Source organism: Chlorocebus sabaeus, chromosome 29 (genome assembly GCF_047675955.1).
Source record: "Chlorocebus sabaeus isolate Y175 chromosome 29, mChlSab1.0.hap1, whole genome shotgun sequence".
Taxonomy (NCBI): Eukaryota; Metazoa; Chordata; class Mammalia; order Primates; family Cercopithecidae; genus Chlorocebus; species Chlorocebus sabaeus.
The window spans coordinates 4,890,521-4,914,435 of record NC_132932.1 but is presented as its reverse complement, the minus strand read 5'-3'; the positions used below and the strand labels follow the sequence as shown (position 1 = coordinate 4,914,435).

General features: G+C 47.5%; 1 protein-coding gene across 3 annotated transcripts in view; it reads right to left on the bottom strand.

The window, feature by feature from the left end:
• Positions 1 to 23,915, bottom strand: part of PCSK6 (proprotein convertase subtilisin/kexin type 6) — a 192,332-nt gene that overhangs the window by 135,167 nt on the left and 33,250 nt on the right. For all 3 annotated transcript variants that reach the window (XM_007990588.3, XM_007990589.3, XM_073012963.1), the window contains exon 2: positions 9,722 to 9,826. In XM_007990588.3, coding sequence (XP_007988779.1) covers positions 9,722 to 9,826 — 105 coding nt within the window. The remainder of the gene's footprint in view (positions 1 to 9,721; positions 9,827 to 23,915) is intronic.

Below are 23,915 nucleotides of genomic sequence, written 5' to 3'. Positions count from 1 at the left end.
GTAATTTGTCTATAAAACACCAGCAGACCAGACGCCTTAGAAATACTGCAAAGGGCTCAAAATCAATTTCACGTCAGACACTTAAAAAATCCTCAGCACCAAGTCCTAGATAATTTATAATGGCCACTGATAGATACTTCCGCAGAAAATAAAACTATAAAATGAGATATTTTGTTCCTAACACCTGCTGATGGCATTTTGCAATGTCCCCATATATTACTGCCTGAACTAGAAAGCTTTTACCTGGTTTAAGATGCAGCAAACAATATTTCATAATGTGTTAAGCACCCTATTATAAAATACAGTGGTATGTAGATCCCGCGCAGCCCAAAGCTCCCAGGGATGTTCCGCCCCTCCTGCCAAGCTGAGCCCTGCTTGTGCTAAGGAGCCCTGAACTCATTTTCTGTTCTAACAACATCCAGCCTCTTCCAACTGTTGTGCCCACCAGACCACACTTCCAGTCAGAGGAGGAGGCGCACTCTGCCTTTCCAAGCCCAAGTGGACGACGCCCCACTAATCAGCTGGGAGATGTGGGAAAGCGTAGAGCCAGAAGTCATAAGAGCGTTCCTCGGCAGGAAGGAAGAGCCTGAGCAACCCGGCCCCGGTCCTTGCTGGGCTCTGGGAAAAACCCCACATCACTGGCATACAGTCCTGAGAGGGGTTGTGATAGCCTGGGGCCTGCAGCACAGTTTGGGGCTCTCTCTCTGGCGTGGTCACAGGGGCAGCCCTCTCTCTGCTAACAGACCTTCTCATTGTAAGTCTCCGACGGCAAGTGAGGTGCCGTCAGGCCAACAGAACTGAACGCTGCACAACAGATGATTGACCAGGCACGGGGGCTTCTCTGTGGAGATGAGGTGCAGGTAGACAGCGCAGTCGCAGAGGCTGATTCGCCCAGCAGCCACTGTGTCCCTTCCTCTGGGTTCCAGTCACTCCCTTCCTTCTCACTCAGCTCCAGGACAGCACAAGGGGATCCCAGATCCCATTTCCTACCCATCACAAAGAGAAAGTCATTTTCCAGGTTCACCTTCCCCAATGTCTCTGGACAGCAGGCATCCTGGGGTCACTCATTCTGTGGGTCAGTCAACAAAAATGCACTGAGTCTTCCTGTTTGTCTGGCGCTAGGTTCTGGGAAGATCAGCATGAATATACCTGGTTCCCAGCCAGGACCAAAGTGCCTCTCCCTCCCCTCCCCAGCTGGGATGCAAAGCTCTGCCTTCAATGCCCCCTCGGGGTGAAACCGGGAGCCACCTGGACACTCTGTGGAGGTCAGAGGTGTGTCACCAGCCCCAAAACAAGTGACTAAAACTCCAGCTCTCCCATCGAATGGAGGCAACCCTCACAGCTTGCAGTGAGCAGAGATTGCACCACTGCACTCCAGCCTGGGTGACAGAGTGAGACTGTCTAAAAAAAAAAAAAACAAGAAAAAAAAAGAGAAGAAAAAGAAAATGTGATTAGGTCTTAATGACTACTGGATGACATCTGTTGACTTTTTTGTGGAAGATCAACTATAGGTGATTTGGGGCAAAGGCAAGGTTTGCCAAATGCCACTTCTAGCCCAAACACAAACCATCTTTCTCTGCAAATCTGTAGAAAGTGTCAGGATTTCTTCAAAGTCATATTTTGAAGACAGAACTTCACTCTGATCTTTTTCCTTTTCTCTATTTTCCAAATGTATGTCTCCTGCTAAACATGCAGCATACTTAATAGATAAGGTATGCTCTGGGGCAGGGAGTTCTAATGACGAAGAAGGCTTCAGCATCTTCTCAAGACAAGTGCACAGCGACACTTTCTTTTGTAGTGTGTGCTTCCTCCAGCTTTCTTCTTGAGAAGTCAAGTTAAAATGAGGCATCCGTTGACTGTCCCTCTGTTGATAAGACAAGGTAAAATCTAAGGATGTTCCTAAAGGGTAACACAACAAGCAGAGACCCAGGAGGGGGCCCTGCTCCACTTACGTTCCAGTAAACGGCCTGCCATGTCGCAGGCTGTCCGTGCCACTGAGTTGTGATCCTTGTCCAAGCATCCTTTCAGCGAGCAGCCATGGGCAGCCTTTGCCATGTCTTCTTCCCTGTGGGCCACAGGTGGGCCAGAAGCTTGCTGACACATCAGTCCCGGGTGTGACAAGCGACAGGGGCGGGTGTTTTGAAACTTTCACTCATGAGCCAGTGTCACCAAAGAGAGCATGAGATCCCTCCCACTTGCACTTCCACCCAAAGCCACCACGTCCTTCTGCCCTAACTTCAAGCCCTTGCCTATTTGTGGGGGGCCCTGCTGTGGCTCGGGAAGGCCCCTAGAAGTTCTTGGGAGCTGGAGAGTCCTAAAAGGAGAGGGGCTTCACAGTCTTTGCTCTGAGATGGAGTGAAGGCCACAGAAACCCTCCCCCAGGGTCCAGGGGTCCCACATAGCATCAAGGGAGTCAAGCTGCTGAGGTTCCTTGAAGTACACACCGGCAGGGCGGGGGACACCAGGTTCACACAGGTTCTGCACAGTTGTAGCCAAAGCAAGGGAGACAGCTCAGCCCGCTCTTTCTTTTCTCTTTTCTCCCTGGTTTCATCAAAGTGAAGGCTACTTTATTCTGTAACTGTGAAAGAACAAGGGGACTGCAAGCCAGCCCTAACTGTATACCAGGGCACATCAAGGGAGGGAGTCAGAGGCCAGACCTTGCACCCAGGAGCCACCGAGCTCTAAAGGCTCCTCCAGGAGAGAACAATCAGAGCACTGTAGAAAATAAACCTGTTATTCTCTCTGTGTGGGAGGCGGGCACTCTGCCTGGGCCTCTGCCTCCAAACTGTAAAGCAGGGGCTGGGACCAGTCCTCTCTGAGAGCTTTGCACTCAATAGTCTATGGCGCTTAGATCTCGATTCCCATCAACCTTGACTGCTCTGAGCACCTTGCTGGGCCAATATCCAACTAGCTAAAGAGCTAAATGAGAAGGCTGAGAGGTGAATTTAAAGAAAGAAAAATCCCACTCCCTGACAAGTGCCTGTCACTGCATAACGTGCAATGTGGCCCTTCTCTCACTGACAGGCAATGATTAATGCACCACGCCGGAGTCTTCTTGCCCTGGATCCCACAGTCCCTCAAGGAGTGCAAGGATAGGCTCAAGTCCCAGAAACCCTAGAACTGTTTACAAAATGGTGCCAGCATGAGCATGATTTCTTTTTTCTTCTGGAGAGCGAGAGGCCCCACAACTTTCATCAGCTTTTCAAAGGGGCCTGTGATCCCCCCAAATGGCTAAAAACCACTGAACCAAGCTAGACAGAGGCAGAAAGCAGATCAAAGTTTTCCCTGAGTGAGGGACCGGTACTACAGCTGTCATCTTCCAGCAGGGCAAGGGGACCATCGCCACAAGTGAGAGATGATTAAATGGTTTCATGAGAGCCCATCACAGTGAGGTGCCCAGGCCCACCTGTGGCGCTGCACTGGCTCACCTTGGGGTGGGGCTGGGGGAAACACCAGGCTGCCATGGCAACCACACAGCAGGGACCCAGTGAGTAAGCCTGGGCAATAGAGGAGGGGGAGGAGGAACCGAAAAATAAAAGACATTCTAACTCAGCCTAGAAAGCCACCCCCACCACCACCTCCCATGTCATCCAGGCAGCTGTGAGCCCAGCTCCCTCCCCACTTCCTCACCTGCAGCCATAACTGTAACAGTGTAGAGACCATTTCTTGAATTCTTTCCATCAAAGTTGAACTACAGGTGCCAGAAGACCCCTGCTTAACGGTCATGAGAGAGGGAAGTCTTTGCTCTGCCGATGGTGGAAATGGGACGGTGCGTGTGAAAGCTCTTTGGGAAAGTGAAGCTATTCGTTTGTAAGTTAGTTCTGATTTTGCTGAAAGGGGACAGAAGGTGCCCCTCCCCCTACTGCCCGCCACCCACCTCCACTCACTGACAGCAGAAGAGGCAGCCGGAGCCCGGCTTCACCTATTGTTAGGGGCTGACCTGTGAACCCCTAAATTCTTATGTTGAAATCTTAACCCCGGATAGCTCACAATGTGACTGTAATGGGAGATAAGGGCCTTAAAGAGGTAATTACGTTAATATGAGGTCATGATGGGGGAGGGGCTAATCCAATCTGACCAGTGTCCCATGAGAAGAGGAGATTAGGACAGAGCCACTCGCAGAGAGGGACAACCATTCGAGGATGCAGCAAGAATTCAGCCATCTGCAAGAGACCTCAGAAGACACCAACCCTGCCAACACCGTAATCTCAGTCTTCCCACCTTCCTAATTGCAAGACAATACATTTCTGTGGTTGAAGCCCCCGCATCCTATGGGACTTTGTTACAACTGCCCCAGCTGACTAACAACCTATGAAGTCCGACGCTGCTCAACATATCTGATACCCAGTCACTGTCAGTACCTCTGTTATTTTAGCTCCAGCAATACAGGATACAGCTTTGTCGATTCAAACTATATTTAGGATTTTTCTATAATTTAGCTAAGGTGGGTCAGAATTTACTTCTAAAGTATTTACATAGAAAGAAGTTGCTTATGTTACACATATCTTGCTTATGTGAACCAAATCTGTGGAACTTGAGATATGCTTCAGTAAGCATTGTCTACTGTCCTCTGGGTAGCTGCTGGACTTGTAAGGGAGTAAAAACAAATGGTATGTGGCCTTGGCCCTCGATAACTTCCTGTTGCATTGGCAAGAGATGGGCTTGCATGCTTTGAACTCCACGTTCCTCTCTCCCGATGCATCCACACAGCACGGTCAGTTCGCCTTCCCATCGCCTCTCCTCCGGTTCTGGAATACTGAACACCCTCCCAAGCCTGATGATCCAGGTCCCCCAGGAACCACCTGCAGCTCCCCTGCCGACTCTGTCTCTGTCCCTGACAGATCCCAAACAAACTGAACTAGTCATCGTTCCCAACAAACACTGCTGTGTGCTCCTACTCCAGGGCCAGATCTAGAATACAAACATACTTCTGCTAGAAGAGCAGGCCAAGTCTGCAGCCTCTGAGCAGGCTTCCTGGTGGCAGGGATACTGGAGCCCAGAGGGGAAGGTGGGGAAGACAGCGACAACAGGGGAAGGTGGGGAGCCATCTGTGCAAAAGCTCTGCAGAGGGAAAAAGAGCGAAAGTCATCCAAGGAGGACTTTAAAGGCCAATGGTATCTGGGACTCAGGGGGCCACCGGAGACCAGAACAAGCAGGGTTTGGGAGGTGTAGATACAGCTTTGTGGCACCATCAGGCATGTATTTCAGAGGATCCCTCAGGAGCATGGGAGGTGACTGACTGGGGCAAGGATGCCCATATGAGGCCAGCAAGGGGGGCAGTGCAGTGGTGCAGGCAAGAGATGACAGGAGCTGGGTCTAGGGCAGGAGACACAGGACATGGCAGGGCCCAGTTGTACAGGAGGTGGAGCAAGTGTAGCAGGGAAGGAGAGGTTACCGGCACTGCAGTGAAATGTGGATGAGTGCTTCCCTCTGAGACAGACTTGGGTCAGAGACAGTGAGCTGGGTTTGGGACATGCTGACTTTGAATTGTCTTTGAGACATCTAAGTGGAAGGGCAGAGCATTCAGGTGAAAGAGTAAAACGGTGTCTTTGAAGGTATATTTACACATTCAAACTTTTTACCAATTCCTAGTAGCCATGCCACTAGAACCAGCTGGGTGGTACTTAAAATGTGAACAGCCAGCTTGTCACTGTCAATCTGTCACCCTCATGGGGGAGCAGTTCACCGTCCCCATGTGGGCAAATCCGCTGGGCCCTGGGCAGCTGCCTGGCCCTGCCCTCAGTCCATTACACAGTTCATCAACCCCTGAGACCAATGTGGTCACTTACTGTCTATGTGCTCTTGTCAGGAACTTTCTGTTTGTTTGCACTTTGAATTGCTCTAGCACACAAAACTGTTAGATAAAATTCCATCTGTGGTTAATGGAAAGATCTACTTCAACATTGCATCACTGCTGGAAGGAAACCCGAGCTTTGATTAAACTCTGGGGGCAAAGTCCCATCCTACAAAACAGAATGCCTTCTCTGGTCCTTGCAATCATTTTGCAACTTCTAAACTTTAAAGCACTGAAATGAAGCATCAAACCGAAGCCTCCTACGGCCCTGCAAGGAGCCACCAAGGCTCCCTCTTTACATCTTTATCCTTCCATTTCCATCACCAATCTGGCTGAGATCTGTAGGGAAGGAAAGAACTGAACCCAAGTCATCATGCTAAAATGTAAGGTCTGGAAGACACGGGCAGCAACGACTAAGTATAAGCCAGCTTGGAACATAATCAGAACAAGTAATTTTAAAAAAATTTGTGAGCCCCTTCAGTGATTGGTCGACGCTTCTGTAATATCCACCCTTCTCCAGACTTTTGGCAAAAGAACAAGTTAAAAACAAATGCTTTCAGTTTGCTTAAATGACAAGCCTTGGAAAAACCCAGCGACCGATAACTGCACACTGAGAACACTGGGGCTGTTCCTCCAAGGCTAGGGCCGAGCAACAAAGCCATCTGAGCAAAAAGGCCCTTTTCAAAGATGGCAAGAAAAACATCAAGTAAAGGTAATTAAGAATGCAAGGAAAATGACTGTACCATTCTGGTACAGGATAAGTGCAAAGAAGATGCCTAATAAGTGTGCATGCACACACACGTGCTTAACAAAGTCCTGCTGTTGACACCCCTTGAGTTTTGTTTTGCTTTCACAAATGTACATTCTATCTGCTTTTATGTGACATGGGGTGGACTGTAAATTCCATCACTTATCAAAGCACTTTTATACAATAGGGACTGGAGCTAATTAAAATAAAATACCATCTGCATTTGATTGAACTTTATCCTAAGCCCCATAACATTCATTTCCAGTTTGGTCATTTGAACACAATGGCAGCCTTGCATTCTGAAGTTCCTGAATAATATTAAATCATCTTTCCTTTTGTTAATAATATTAATTACACAGCTCTCTAGATGTGAAGGTATCATAAAAATGCTTTGCCAATGTAGGAAAATGTTCCGATGCGCTGCAATAAAAGATAACACTAAATACTTATATAAAACAGCTAATTTCACCAAATATTTAATTGTAATGACTGGGTAGAGTAAATATTAGTCAGACTGACAGCTAATTGATTTGGTTTGCATTAAAGCTAGACAAATTTAAACAGAGGTGTTTCAGTGGTGATTCTGAATTCATAATTCATTCAGATGTCTGTGTGCTTTCCCCGGGGCTAACCATTTAATTAGAACTGTGAGAAACAATCAGCCAATCCTATGAAAGTTCCAGGAAGGCCTAGGATGCCCAGGCTGTTTACCTTTCTTCCTTTCTCCTTTCTTCTTTACTGGCAGGATGCATTGATAGCAGCCTTGCCAGCAGCTTATTAAGAAGCTCTGTGAAAAGGAGATTTTTACTTGAAAAAATTTAACTGCTATGGTAGCCTTTGCCTAGGAAGTCTCTATCCTTCCTTCTGCTGGCTTCAAGGAGACAACTAATGCCTGGGAATGCTTTACCCTCGGACCCAAACTGAATATAGGACTTTTAACAGACCTCAAATGGGTCAATCAAGCAACTCAGGTGCTGCAGAGAGGAGGCAGGTCCAGGGCATGGTGGCCCTCAGGCCCTCCACAGAGTCTGTCTCTGCTGCCTCAGCCTGCCTTGCTTATGCACGGGTCTTCCACCCCCATCTTCACTGAGGACTCAGCAGCACAGAGACCTGCTGGGAAGCTCTGCATCACTCAGGCACAGGGTCTGGCACTCAGCAGGTGCACCATTCATATTTTTGGAAGGAAGGGATGAGCAGTCAACCTGGGTACCTTTAAAAGTTTTAAAACAGTCACCAACAACAGAGGATGTAGTCAAAACACAGATTAAGTCTCCTATTTCGACTCTGCCTTAGTTCTAACAATTAAGAATCTGCTTTATTAATTCTTGGAAGGCCTCATGGAAAGAAGACTAAGAAATCCACGGTCCCCGTCTCTTCTCAGAGCATGCCTATGAGAGGGGCTTCCTGCATGCAAACAGCTTGCTTTCGATGTAACTATCCGCGTGGTAGCAATTCAACAACTCAAAAGACTTCAGTTGAAGAATGAGGATGTTTCTTCACAAGGCAGATCAAGCGCTTGCTTAAAGTGAAAGTGTGGAGGGGTACTGCATCGACCTCTTTCCTAGCTTAGAGGACAGATGACAGTCTCTCAGCCTCACAGAACCCACGCTTCCTCCAGGATCAGCCTATGCACCCTGTACAGAGGCCCCCTGCTGCTCAGTTTTCTACTGATCCACACTTCCCCAAGTGCCTCACTCTTTGGGAACGAACAACTACAATCTGGCTTTTTTCCTAGAGGATTAAATATACTGGCCCCTTTGAAAAACATTCCTTCATGTTCCATGGTGTGAGCACAAGTAGACATAATCTCAACCCCACGTGATGGGGTGAGATGGTGCATGTAAAGTGCCCAAGCACACAGTCATCCCTTAGTAAACAGTTAACTCCTTCCCTTGCTATGAAGGAATAATGGAATTAGCACAATGTTTTATATCTATCTCATTTGACTTATCCATATCTATCTATCCATCCATTCATCCATCCATCCACCAATAAAACCAATCCAGAAATATATTCAAGACAAGTCTGCCTTTTCACAGCCCAGATCCATGGGTGAGCTCCATGAGGACCACTTCCTCCATGAGGATCAATCAAAACCCTCACCATGCGAGGCCCCAGAGAAGGATAATTCAGGCACAGAGCCCAGAGATAGCATATCTCTCCAACCAATCCCTGCTCAGTCAATACAAAAAGAGCCCTGATTGTCATTGAAGTAGGTGGGTTGGGGCAACACCAAGAACCCATTTTTCCATAAAAACTTTACTGTAAGTGTTTTCTGGAAATAGCTGAAATAGTATTGTGCACCGGTTAGGGAGCCCAAACAAACATCTAGCACATAAATTAACTTTTAAAAGAAGATGATTTCTGTGACCTAAAATTATGATTTACCAATGACTTCCGTTCTTTGTTGGGGCTGCTACTGCTTCTCAGGTGAACTTCATTTTCCTTCTCAGCACTCATCGCCCTGTGACATATCACATATCTTTCTATTTCCTGCTTCGTTTTCTGTCAGCCCCGCCGCCAGCTCCATGGGCCCTGGTGTGGACAGAGCCAGCCACGTGGCAGGTGTTCCAAAAATACCGAATAATTGAATGCATCGGAGGCTCACTTGGCCATCTTAAATTTTTAATCTTGATAAATATCTGTTGATTGGTATTTGTCAAACCTTAATTTCAAGTCTATGCAAAAAGGAAATATTATTAACCACCCAATAAATATGGATTATATTACAATTTAAAATGTTAGCTTCTTTTCAAATCACACTTCTTTTAATCCTGAAGATCATGTGAATCTTTGAGGAAAAAAAGTCAGTTTTCAAATTCATAGTAACCATTAACATACATGTTATGGCAACCACAAATACATCCACCTGCCTGATCTCTAATTTCATTATTAAAATACTTGCTTGAATGGCTTAGAGTTTTTGTTTTATGGGTAAGATTCATATATGTATCTCCTGTAATTATTGTATTTTGTTGATTTTAGAATGCTGAGAGATCTTCACTCACATGATTGAGTTCAGATGGTCTGATACGTAGTTACACCTGTCTAGTTTTATTTAAAGTGAATGTGGAAAACTCATGTCTATCCAGAATCACATTAAAATCCAGACTCTGCCATTTTTAGGACCGTAGACCCAAACCCTCCAGCCCTTAGGAAAGCATTCTGACCATCTGTACCTGGGGGTCCATTCTGAGGAAGGTGTGAGGGCCTCTGCTACTCAAGGTCGATCTTTTAAAGGTTTTGCTGTGATAAAAATGGTAGTAATCTTCCAGGTTTCCAATCTGCAAGACAAGAAGCAGAATATCATCAATTAATAGTCTCACGAACAGCTTCCAAAATCTTCCACCCCACAAGACTCTCCCCCTTGTCTGAGGGGCTCATTCTCCCAGAGGAAACATACCCTCCACCGCACTGCTCCTCATATCTCTGGCATGTATGCAGTGTTTATAAACATGAAGGTGGATTTAGACACTCATTTTTAGATAAACAACACTAAGTCATATTTCCCATGGAGCACATACTCCACCACATCTCACGGTAAATTAATATCATTTAAAGTTTGGACTATCGTGGCCAAGTTTTTTAGACAGAAATGAATGTTCGTTTAGAGCCAAGCATCCCTGAAGTAGCTAAGTTGGTGTCAAGTCAGGTCTACACCAAAACATTCATTTATAAACAAATTCCATCCTCTCCACCCCATGGGTAAACTGAAATATCGAAGAATGAACACTCACTCTCAAGTGCAATGGGGCAGCCAAAGAAAACACGTGGATCCATCTGCTTGGGGATTGTGAAAGGGTCAGACGAGAACATCTAAACCCCTGAGGTGTCCCAATTTTCTGCCAGGGGCAGTTTGTCAGGACAGATTTCAGCTTGAGGACAGGATGGAACCAACAGCAGCCCTGTGGCCCAGCCCCTGACCTTCAAGAAGGGCTGGCCCTCACTGTAGCACCAGCTCACCCTCACGTCTGACCAGGCTTGAGCATGGGGACATTATCATCGGAAGCCTGCTTCTTGGCTGTAGAGAGGTGCTAGTTGATCACCATCCTCCAAAAATGATTTTAAAATCAAGATGGACTGAATATCATATAGACTCTCAAGTTGATCTTCTCAGGCTAAACCATCCTAGTTTCTTTTCCAGCTTGATTAAATGGTAAATTTAAGACTAATGGTCCTCTACAGCAGTTCTATATGATGATTACAAACATGGGTTTTGAGTCAGAACAATTTGGTCCAAACCCTCCCTACCTATTCACCAAGATTAGCCACGTGACCTTGGGCAAGGATATTTGACTCATGGGAATCTCAATTCCTTATGTGTAAAATGGGGATAAAGGTACTTACCTTTAAAACTTAAGTAGGACTAAAGTCTACCCGACTCCCAACTCCTTGGCTGCCCCCACCTCATACATAGCCATTTAGTCTGCTATGGTCTGACCTCAACAGAGTTGACTGGCCCAGGGGGAGACCTGGAGGGACCTGGATACTGTGAGTGGCCATTTTCACATCTTTGCACAAGAAGATAAGGCAGGAGTGCAAGAGAAAGCCTCTGAGCCCCTTTACTACCCTTCAGTTCTCCTTTCCAGCAATCCTGGTAGCCTGGGTGTCTCCTCTTCTTGGGTTTAGGAGACACCACTTTGTTCCGAAATAAAGAACTCCCTTTTCTACTTCAGCTTGCTCCAGTGTGTTTCTGTTGCTTACAACCATAGAACATCAAATACTAAGATAGTCATGAGGAATAAATAAGAATCACCTATATAGAGCCTAGTTTAGTGCCTAGAACCTAGTGGGCATTCAACAAATGCTGGTGGTCCTGGGAGCTCTCTCTCTGGCTCCTCCACTCCCCTCTCTGGGTCTGGGATGCTTTAGATTTTAGCCAAATCCAGGTCTGCATCTAATTTGACCCCTTCCCTCTGGGTGACCTGGGCTTACCCTCTCTGTTTCCTTATGAGACTAACAACCACCACCCTGAAGGGTTGCTCCAAAATTTGAATGAGATAGGTATGTGTGAAAGAGCTAGCAGAGACCCAACAGGTAGGTAGTAAGTGCTCGATACACTGTTTCCTGCAATTCTGATTCTCACATTTTTCTGCCATCATAAACCTCATTATTTCTGCTCTATTTTTCTCACAAGCACTTTTATTTTTCTTCCTACAGATAAGTCACCTTGCTCACTTCTTCAACAAAGTTAATTGCCACATGTGTGAAAAGGCTGCTCCTCACCCACACTAGAGCTGTTATTTAGCAACGGAGGCAATCATGGAGTCTCAACTTGCAGCAGTGTTTAATCAACATGTTTGCTTATAAGCTGCCACCATCCCTGGGAGATATTACATAACTTTTGGTCTTTTAACTCTGGGCATTCAAGTCAATTCTGTCAGGGACATGGAGAAACTAAGAGTTGAATAAAACTTGCTGGCAAAGAAGCAGACTAATTACAGAACTGTTGACTCTTAGCAGGCCCATGTCAGGGTGGCCCTGGAAGCCATTCAGGGCAGCACCTGGCCTTTGAACGGCTAAACCAGGCTTGGGGCAGCCACCTTTCCCCTCAAAGGCCAGTCCCAAAGCCATCCAGCCCTCTGCCCCAGGGCCGCCATGACCATCCTTTGCAAAGGCCCCAGGGTCTGCGCTGATGTGAACTGTTCTCCATGAACGATCCAGGAAAGGCACAGACAGTCCCCAGAAAGCTGACCAGGCCAACCACCTCTGGAGGCAGCAGTGGCCAGAACTCCATTTGTTTGGACACTTATGTCCTGCCTAGCATGAGAGCTGGGGGACTGGGGAGGGATGCTCCCACTGCAGGGGAGAAGGGGACACCAGCCAAGGCTGCCCTTCCAAAGCCAGCTGCAGAAGAAGCTGGAATCATACATTTGTCCTTTGTGACTGGCTTATGTCATTCAGCATAATGTCCTCAAGTTTCATCAGTGTTGTACCATGTGTCAGAATTTCCTTCCTTTTTAAGGCTGACTAATCTTCCATTATCTGCACACCTCACATTTTGTTTATTCATTCATCTATTGACGGACATTTGGATTACTCCCACTTCTTGGCTACTGTGAATAATGCTGCTGTGTACAAATATCTGTTCATGTCCCTGCTTTCAATTCTTTTGGGTATATATCCACCTACTGTTTTTTGATAAATTTTCTTGGAACATAGCCACACCCACCCTTTCCCTGCTGTTCATGGCTGCCTTCCTACTACAATAGCAGAGCCGCCTAGTTGCAACAGAGATCCTAGAGCCCACGAGGATAAAATAGCTCATATGTGAACTTTGAAAAAGAAAAGGTTGCCAGCCTGTGATGTACAGCATTTGCTGCTGAGAGTATCTGGGGAGTTCACCAAAGTCTCTGATGTCAAGCATGGGTTCTCTAGGTTGGGAAGTGGCAGTCCATACACTGAGTGACTCTGCTGATAAACAGGTGTGGCTGCAAGCCTAGACCTTCAGCATCTCATTGAGTCTCTGAGCTGTGCTTTTTCCATAAACCTCCTGTCAGATGCTCCAAGAGGCCCCATCCTTCTGTCTGACTCATGTGATCCTGCCCTCTGCTCTCCCCTCGAAACATTAGGCATCAGGTCAGGAGTGTGAGGTTTTCATCATGGGCAAAACCAGCGAAAGAACCAAGGGTGACACAGCAGGAGGCAGGGGCAGCTGCCCAGGAATACAGGCCCATTGAAAGTCTCCTCAGCCCGGATGATGCTGCATTTATGATACAGCCATCGCTGTCTCTCCTCCTCCCCACCCACCTAAGCTCTTCTAGGCTTCTCACCTGACCTACCACAGCAGGGTCCACCCCAGGTATGAGGAGGTCCTGCCCCTCCCCAATGAGGGAGGCTGTTCCTTCACAACTCTGGGTGCCTTCATGGGGAAGGGGGACAGGATTCGAGGCTGTGAGGCCCCCAGGCTCACACAGGGTCACCTGTGGGGATGTGGCCACTGGCCTGGTTCAACATGAAGGACAGCTGGCTGCCCTCCGGCCCTGACTCACAGATTAGGGTGTGAGAAGGACCCACAGAGATGTCCTCATTTCACAGATGAGTAGACTGAGGCCCAGGGAGGTTAAGACTATGTCACACTGTGGGGCTCCCAGTTCCTAAACCAGCAGCCTCCCCATTCTGCTCACAGACAAGCAGGTGACAAAATTTGATACTAAATGACATACAGATACACAAGTAGGGTTCAAAATGATTGCCACACTTTCAGGACCTCTTCAGGGTCAAATGGACAGGGCTGGACTCAGGAAGGGGGCAGCCTAAAGACAAAATTCCAAATAATCTTCCAGGGAAAGTGAGGTTCTTTTTTTATCTGGCATTTGCCCTGATGGCAGGTGTTCCTCCCTGCTCAGCAGCCTGGACATCCTGGGTGGCTGCTGCTTGGCTGTGGCCTCGGACACTGTCCACACCAGGCGCTGGCTCTGCTCCTGTGCTCACAGCTAATTGACTATGCACCACTTCTCCAGCCAGTGCCTGAGCAGCTGCCTTTATAATCAGGAGTGGTGGCTTCCATGGATTGTCACTATTGGAGGGTCCTGGAAGCCTCCTCCTTCCCTTGATTATAGAAGAGAGGCGCTGCCTCCACCATCCCAGGCTACTTCCCAGTCCTGCTCAGCCCCGTGTCCTCCCCTGACCTCCATCTGCTCTTCATCAATGAATTTGACTGCTAGTCTGCAAGGCATTGTTTTTTTAATGTCATAACATGAAATTTAAATATGTTCTTGTTCTCTTTCGTGCCCATGATATATTCACAATGAATTAATTAGAGCCCGTCTCGTGCACCATTCAAGAAAATAAACAATTTGCTGAATACAGGATGCTTATGTTTCTTTACTCAACATTGATAGGTGATTACATGTATTACTTGATAAAACTAGTAACATAGTTAAAACATCATTACAAACCTTGCTAAATGTTCTTGACCAGAACAATGGGAGAAATGAGATCAAAGAACTCACAATGAAGAGAGTTTAATGTAGTGTAATCCTCTTTAACAAGATGATCTGACATTTAAAAAAACATAGGTAATGTGTGCACATGACACAAAATATGGAAGGTACAAAAGGGTATAGAGTTAGGAGGGAACAGCAATCCCTGCTCCTTCACCGGTCCCCCAGCCAGGGTTCCTCACTGTTGCTTAGTGCTCCTAGCTCATTACAAGAGCAGCTGATGCTTGCCGGGCACACGCCCCACTTCAGGCAGCAAGCTTGGAGTTCAGATGAATGAATAAGTTTGATTTTCATAACAACTGTAAGGGGTAGATGTTATGACTGTCCTCATCTTACATATGGGGAAACTGAGGCACAGAGCAGTGAAATTGTTCAAGATTCATTTAGTCAATGAATGGTCAGGATTCTTCACCGTTGAACCTTCTGCCTCTTGGCACAGTTAAGACTGTTAGTTGCCATGGGGGATTTCAGGCACCTTGGTCCTTGTCCTTTGCAGCGGGTTCTTTCCCAGAGAACCAGTACCCTCAGCATGTGTGCACTTTCCTTCATTTCAATAAGGAAGTCATGGGAGATCTATAATATGTTTCATGTACATATTATTCCATTATGTCCGTAAATGAGTATGTGTGCACATGTGTGGATGCATAGAATGTGAGTGTTGTACACACGTGTACACACATGCAGATGTGTGTGTGTGCGCGTATGTATATGGATGTGCAAGTGTTTGTATACGGATGTATATATATGTATACAGTCATGCCTCGGCATCAGTGAGGGACTGGTTCCAGGCCACCCTGCAGATACCAAAAATTGACAGACGCTCAAGTCTCTGATATAAAATGGCATCATATTTGCATACAACCTACACACATCCTCCAATACTTTAAATCATCTTTAGTCTACTTATAATACCTAATACAATGTAAATGCTATGGAAATAGTTGTTATACTATATTGTTTAGGGAAAAATGACAAGAAAATAGTTTATACATCCAGCATACATTTTTTTTCATGTTTTTGACCTGAGGTTGGTTGAATGTATAGATGTGGAACCCATGAATAAAGAGAGCCAACCGCATATGTATTCAGGGGTGTGTGTGTGTGTGTGTGTGTGTGTGTGTGTGTGTGTGTATACATGTGTATATACATATCCAGGTGTGTGTGTTTATGTAAGGTTCACAAACAAATGACTGTGAAACATACCAGGTGAGTCCTTGGTTTTCCCACAGTTCTCACATCCAAGTGAGCCTCCTGGGGCCACTGCCGGGTTGCCCTAACTCAGAACCCCAGATCTCTGGCTCACCACCTTGGTACATGTCAGATTCACCCGAGTAGCCTAAGCAACCCCATGTGGGTGTGGGCTTGGCTCCAGATAGATGTTCTGGTTCCAGAGGTCTGAACAGCCACTGGGCAGGTGGGTTCTGAAACTCCCCCACGAGAGAAGCTGAGCTGTATCCAGGAACTGTATCAGATACCGAGAAGGCAGGCCCAGAAGGCTGTTTCTTCATTTCCTGCCAGCAATCCCGGGTCCTTCCAGGCTCAGCTCAGCATCATCTCCTCTGGGGAGCCTCTCCCGCCCAAGTGGGTTCTAAGCACGTTGCCCCATAATGGCTGAGTCCTCCAGGGGCTGGGCCAGATCCGTACCATCTTTATCCACTGGCTCCTGGCAGGACCCCTAGGTCAGCACATAACTTCCACCACACCAGAGCAGAATCAACAACACTGTGCACCCTCGCCATCCTGCACCCCAAACCTTTCCTCTTGAGGCATTCCCTTGTCTTGGTAAAAGCCACCACCAAACCTTCCCAAAGTGGGCTCTTACATGGCTCCCAAACCCGCTCCCCGCGTCGCACCAGCCCTACTGCAGGCAGCCCCATCCCTCTGCTCGGACCCTTGCTGGCCTCTTGGTCTCTCCCATACCACTGCACTGACATTCCCACCCTGATTCCTTCGTCTCAGAGGGTACATGACCAGCCAGGACCCCTCTCCAGCCACAGGCCTGGCCCTGCCCACACTGTCCTCTTTCGTCCAGTGTAAAGGGCCCTGCCCTCACTCACTGTTTCATGTTCCTGTGCTTGCTCAAGTCCCCTCACACCTACAAGACTAACTCCTACTCTGCTTTTAACCATCACCTCGGCTGTCACTGACTCCAGGAAGCCCTCCCAGACCCCCAGGTCCTGTCTGCCCAGACATGGCTATCACACCCTTCATCCTCCCTCCCTCCACCATCAGCCTTCAAGGGCAGGAGCTACATTGCCTGTCAATCCTTGGGGCCTGGTTGTGTCTGGAACACAGAGGAGCTTGAAATCTGCCTGGTGAAATGAACAGACTTCTGTCTCCAAATGACACTGGGAGGATACACAGGTCTCCCCCCATCCCACCTGTGTCCAGCTGTCCAGTGAGGCTCCACGTCCAGAGGTGGGGTGAACGTGCCCCCAGTGCCCTCTGGCCCAAGCTCTGCTATCCTGTCTTTAAGCTCTCTCTCAGTCCCTGTCCCAGGACAGCACTGAGGTTGGGAGGAGGCTAAGGAACCAGGCAGACCACCTGCCGGCTGTATGGTCTGGGCAAGACCCCCACTGGCCTCTCTGGTCTGAGGACTTGAGGCAGGCAAGGCCCAGCCGGGCACTCCCTTCAACTGGCCAGTGCCCTTCATTCATGGCATGCACCAGCCATGAGAAGAACTCTTGGGCACAGGTGTGGACGAGCAAAAGCGGCTTGTAGGGTCACATAAGGGAGGGGTAGGAACCCGCACGAGAGGACAGGCCTGGCCTGAGGTTTACAGAAAGGGCGTCCCCCATCATGTCTTTTCTTTAAATGCGAGTGTAGCTGGCTTCAAACAAGATCTCAGTGGGTGCTGCAAGCTCGGGTTCACTCTGCCAGAAAAGACTTAATGTTTTTTTGAAGATCCTGAGGAATGGAGGAGGAAAGCCCAATCTACTCTATCATGTTTAATCTGCAGCAAAGTCATCGAGAAGCACGCCGAATCTACCCCAAATGACATCAAATAGTTCCAAAGGTCCATCCACCCACTCAACTCTCCAACGGACGTGACTGCAGACACAGGTGCAGTTCGTAGCCCTTGAGCAGGCTGCATTGTTGGTGGGGGTGGGTTGGCTAAGTGCATACTTTGGTAAGTCTGCAAAAACCCCACCCCACCTCCCCAGGCCAGCCCAGCCAAACCCTGCCACACAGGAACAGCTGATAAGCAGCCACGGAATGTCTCCATTCAAGGCCTCAGTGATGAATGGACTGTAGATGAGGCTTCTGACTTTGCAAAAAAAAAAAAAAAAAAAAACTGTACTTTATCACTCCCAAAGCCTGCCCTTGGCTGGAAACAGATGTTCCAAGCCCCGTCCGCTCCACAGCTGCGGCGTGCCTGCTTCCGGAGCCGCTTGTCTGTCTTCAGGGCCGGCATCTGCCGAGGGCCTTGGCTTTGTGGAAAGAGTCTATGTCTAAAAGTCATGGTCGTCTGAGTTCAGTTATATAATGTTATTGATCCCAGTTGGTTCGCTTAAGAAAAACACAACTAATTAGACTCTATAAAAACCTACACACTAAATTAATTCTGTATTGCTCTAGTGACTTCCGCCTGAAAAAAATGTTATAAATATAGATGACCACTGGACCTATATTTAGCCAGCACTGGGTTACCTGGCATTTATAATTAAGGAAGTCCAGAGAGAGAGAGAGAATGGACATTTTGTTGTTATTTCTTAAAGCGTTTTTTAAAAACTGCTTCCCATTTCAGTCACATATACACATAGCAACATTCTGTTATTGCAATAATTACAATCCTGACCCAAGTTAAGATGATTGCACAATTTCCCAGTCTCCTAAAATTACTTTCTTCAACACATATCCACCCAAACTATGCAATTAAGCTGCTCAACATCCTAAAAATTCCTGAGAAATCATTAATTTTTACTTAGCAAACTTCATTTTTCTCTTCCCTTAAGTCGCCAAACCAAATGGTCTGGCTTCGGATGAGAACGCTTAATTTCTACATGCGGCCTCAGCCTATATTTTCAATGTCTACAAAGAGCTACCTGAAAAAACTCTACAATCCTTACTTTGAATATCTCCATTTTAAATCATTTCCTGGTCAAAGGTTTCTTTATGACCATCTAGAATTAGCTGTTTTACCAGATTCCTAAATCCAATGCCTCTTGAGTATTCATTTTTGTTTGGTTTTGTTTTAATTTAAAAATAAACTGTAAAACTCTTCTTTTTCCTGAAAAGTTCCATTCTAAAGCCATCACACGGGGAAGAACATGGTGTGTGCGGGGTAGGAAGATCTGGGGTGGCCTGGAACAAGGCATGGCTGGAACCCAGAAGGTAAGGAGGGAGCCCACACTGGGGAAAGTGGAATCGGAGCCCATGGGGCCTATGGGTGGGAACAGGCTACTCTAGATGTCAGAGTTCAGGCAGATAACCAGGGTGTCCACTCAGGGAAAGTGAAGACAGGACATGGCAGATTGGTTACCCACAGGGGACGGATGGAATATGTTATTACATTAGGGGCCATTACAATTGATAAGAGACCAATGGTAATTCCCTGGTGTCTGTGGCTGCACTGCACAGTTCTGCAGAGACAGTCCTTGTTTATGCGAAGGACAAACTGGAGCACTGGGGCTGATGGGGCCAGGGTCACTAGTTTCTCCGCACTGGGTCAGACCAGCTTTGCCCTGTGCATTCAATTTTTCTGTAAGTTTGTGATAGTTTCAAAAAATTGTAAAAGAAATTTTTAATTGTAATAAAACAAGGTAACCAGACCTTTTAGCCCCTTTCCCAAATAAAGCTTAAAGAATATATGGTCTAAACTGAAGACAAAAGCTCTTTCATGCTGAGAAGCAGTGACAGACTGCTTCTCAGAGCTGCATCATTCCTTCCTCCCATCAAAGCAGGGCCCATGGGATCCAGGAATTATTTTGTAAAAGAGACAGAAAGAAAATGAGGTGTATTTCAAGTGCAGGTGACCTCCGGGGTAGGGAGGCTGCTTGAGGCCTGGCCCTGCCCCATGTTCCCAGGGCCCATACTTCACCCCCAGGCACAGCATATGCCCCTGCTCCCCGCAGGCTGCCCCTGTGCAGCTGATGTGTTAGTAGGAATGGATTTGAGCCACATCTCCCTGCCGCCCGCTAACTTCCCTGTGCCATGTATGGTCTCTCTAGTTGGGTGAGGTACCCCCGATGCCATCAGGGCCCAGCCTGGGACCCCACGGTAGGGAAGAGGTGAGTCTGTGGAGACTCTAGGAACCCAGAAGTGCAAGATCTCCTGAACTCCTCCAGAGAAGCCAGCATTCAGATCTGACATGTGCTCTCCCGAGTTTTTAATAATGGCAACTCATTGTACATGTTACCACCACTCTGTAGCCTGCCTAAAACATGCCTGCAGGGTGCAGGCAGCCTGTCGTTCTGGAAAGTGGGGATCGAGACATTTGGTTCAGCCTTTCCCAACTTGAGGAGGCCCACTGTTTACTTTTTTCTTTCTGAATATGCGAGAAGTAGGGGGTGCCTTATCCTCAAGAAAGTCTCATCTAGAGAATTCGCCAGGGGAGAGAGGCTCCGGTACAAGTCCACGTCTGCTCTCAGCACAGAGCAGCTCTGCTCCTGAAGAGTGGACTGTGTCTGTGACCTTGAGCACCAATGGCTGTGCACAGCACACCTGGGCAGTCTGCTTACATCATGGATCAGAGAACAAAGCTACACTGAGCACCCAAGGCAGTCAGGGGGAGCCCATCTGGCTCCTGCCAGTCCCCGTCCTGGGCTCCCCAGAAAGAAGGGTCAGTGCTGGGCTGCAGCTCATGGCTACTTAACCAAGGAAGGTCATGTTGGAGGAGGCTACAAGGTTTTTTAAAATAAGATTTTGTCTTTATGAAAGAAATGTTGGAAATTCAAATTTTTAATATCTAAAACACCATCACTTGAGAGCAGTTATCCCAAGGGAAATCAAAAGGAATTTTAGAAAAACTAATCTTCAAATTTTTCACTTAAAAATACATACTCCCTGTGGCTGAAAGATGTGAAAACAGGGTTCTGAACAGATATCTGCATACCCGTGTTCATAGTAGGATTTTCCACAAAAGCCAAGGGGTGGGAGTGACCCAGGTGTCTGTGACTGGTTGAGTGGATTAACAAAACCTGGCATGGACACACAATAGAATATGGTTCAACCTAAAAAAGGGAGGAAACTCTGATGCGTGCTACAACACAGATTAGCCTTGAGGACACCATGCTCAGTGAAATGAGCCAGGCGCTAAGGACGAATACTGAATGATTCTCCCTGTTTGCGGTACCTGGAATGGTCAAATTCATACAGACAGAATTCAGTTGCCAGCGGCTGTGGGGGAGCGAGGAGTGGGGAGTTGGTGTATAAAGGGTATAGAATTTCAGGCTGGACACGGTGGCTTCTGCAGTAATTCCAGCACTGTGGGAGGCCGAGGCAGGCAGATCACTTGAGATCAGGAGTTCGAGACCAGCCTGGCCAACATGGTGAAACCCCACCTCTACTAAAAATACCAAAATTAGCTGGGAACGGAGGCGTGCACCTGTAATCCCACCTATTCGGGAGGCTGAGGCAGGAGAATTGCTTGAACCTGGGAGGCGGGGGTTGCAGTGAGCCAAGATCATACCACTGCACTCCAGCCTGGACAACAGAGCGAGACTCCATCTCAAAAAATGAATGAATGAATGAATGAACGAACGAATGAATGAATGAATAAATAAATAAATAAGTACAGAGTTTCAGTCTGAGAAAATGAAAAAGTTCTGGAGATGGACAGTGGTGATGGTTGCATAACAATGTGAACATACTAAATGCCTCAAACTATACACTTACAAACAGATAAGATGGCATATTTTCTATTATGTGTATTTGACAATAGCAAACAAACAAACAAACAAAAAACTGTACTCTGCATTCTGTCCCCACCTTTCCTATACCTCTCTTGTCTCACTCAGGATGCTGGGACTATGGCTCCAGTGTGCCAGCAGCATCTGGAGGCCTGAGAGGGAGAAGGCATAGCCAATCCCAAGGCATAGCCAAGCACGGCAGTGCTGCCCAGCTGTGATTATTAACAGCTCTTAGCTCCAGGCAGCGCTTCCCATCCTTGGCCCCTCTCTATTGTGTGGTTTCCCTTAAAGAGCACAAGGACACAGGAAGGAGGTGGTGATGATCTCAGGGACAGCCAGAGTCACCTGACCGGGACTGACAGTCATGGGTGGTGAGAGTGTCAGCCAAATACCATGCAAGCTCAGCTTCCTTTTATCCTGGAGCCTATCCCAAGTGATGGCTTCGAAGACCTGCTGACCAGGTGGCACAGGGACCAAGCTCCTATGCTGACCTCGTGACAGCTTGCCCTGCTGAGATCGGCAGCTCCCAGTGCATGAAGATACAGAAAACTTTCATCCAGCTGCATCAATGCCCCAACTCAGTCACACCAATTAAAAACCGGCGTAGAGAATCATGCACTGTCATTCTGCTTCTGTGACTCAACCCCACGCTGGTAATTACAAATGAAGAAGCTACTGATGAGGCAGCTGTCATGATTTCACCAAAATACAACTGAGGGACACCCTTTCCCAGTTGCAAAACGTATCTTGGCTTGTAAACTAAAAATACACTTTGTGCAATTTTCATACGGCTCTTTTAAAACGGCATTTTGGACTTTTCCTGCAAGCTGTGTGCTAAGAAGTCAGGGGACCAGGTCCCAGCCCATCTCTGCACCCTTGCTGGCCCCAGTTTCTACTCTATCAGGGGAGGCGCTACACTGCCTTTTCTCTCCATCCCATTCGCACTAACATCTGTGGCTTATGGAATATTTGCCAACAAATGATTTCAACAGAACTTGCATACTCAAAGCAAAACCTCAGCAGCACTAATTTACAGATGAGAAGTAATTGCTTGAAAGGAGGGTAGGAGAAGACAGATCATCCTATTCCAGGGATGGAAGGATGGATGGTCCCCTCCATGGCTGATTCAGTAAGACTACACGTAACAGCATCTTATAAACAGGGACTTGGTGAAGACCCACCCACAGTGACGAGACTCTGTGCAGTCACTGTCCGTGCATTTATCAATAGTGACGCCCACCCTGACTCCTGGGCAGCTCCAACCATTCCTTTCTCTTCTGTCTGGAACCCATGTCCTTGTTTTCTCAAGCCATTGCAGGTCTCCAGAGGCGTCTGTCCATTCCCTCATTCCTTCCCTCAACAAGTATCTGGGCAGCTGCTCAAGTCACGTATTTTCGACATGAGGGACCCAGAAGGGCCCACATGGGCCTAGGGCCTGGATCCAGGGGAGAGGCTGATAGGAGCGAGTATGACACAGCAAGATGAAGGAGGCACATAGGAAGCCACTTTGCCTACCAGACTGTCAGAGGGCATAACAAGGAATTGCAATCTGCCAGATGTACCCCTAGATAAAAACAGGGACCCGCATTTTTAGAGACTGGAGTCCTAGCAGTGGAGAGAACATCTTCTCTACTCATCTTTCAAGGCAAGAGGGAACCAGGGAGAGAAAGGGGGAATACACAAGATGAGGGTCAAAGGGAGGCAAGGAGGTAGCAATGAAGGGACCCCAGGCCTCGCCTTGTACAACCAAGCACACTCCAGAGGGAGTATCAAGATCTCAACTCGGGCCAGGCACAGTGGCTCATGCCTATAATCCCAGTACTTTGGGAGGCCAAGGTGGGCAGATCACCTGGGGTCAGGAGTTCGAGACCAGTCTGGCCAACATGGTGAAACCCCGTCTCTACCAAAAACATAAAAAATTAGCCAGTGGCACACACCTGTAATCCCAGCTACTTGGGAGGCTGAGGCAGGAGAATCACTTGAACCAGGAGGCGGAGGTTGCAGTGAGCCGAGATCATGCCACTGCACTCCAGCCTGAGCAACAGAGTGAGATTCCATCCCCCCCGTCACCCCCTCCCCCCAAAAAATCTCAACTCACCAGTTGAGATCTTGGGCCTTGGAGCCAGAGACTACCCAGATCTGAATCCCAACTCCTCTGTTCAAGTGAAAACGATCTCTGAGGAGCAAGTTCCTAAATTTCTCTTCAGCTTCCCTTTCCATGCATTGGGATTAGCAGCATTCCCCCTGCCCAAGGTTTCTGGGGGGATAAATGAGGCGTGATGCATATGGAATCTCGGCTCAGGGCCTGGCACACAGGGAACAGCTCCAGCCTCCCAGAGCACAGGCTGGTCAGCTGGCTTTTTTCACAGTATTTCTTAAAGAAAGTAACAAGGTGGCAGCTCACTTTGTGGGGGAAAATGGATTGCAATAAAGTTAGTTGCAAAGTGAGAGAAATCCCATTTGCCCTTTGATTTCAATTCCTAAAAATATATAGAGTATTTCTTTACCAGTGGCCCCTGTGTGGGGAAGATAATCGCACCTAGACAGAGCCATAAAGGGCCAAGGTGAACAATACA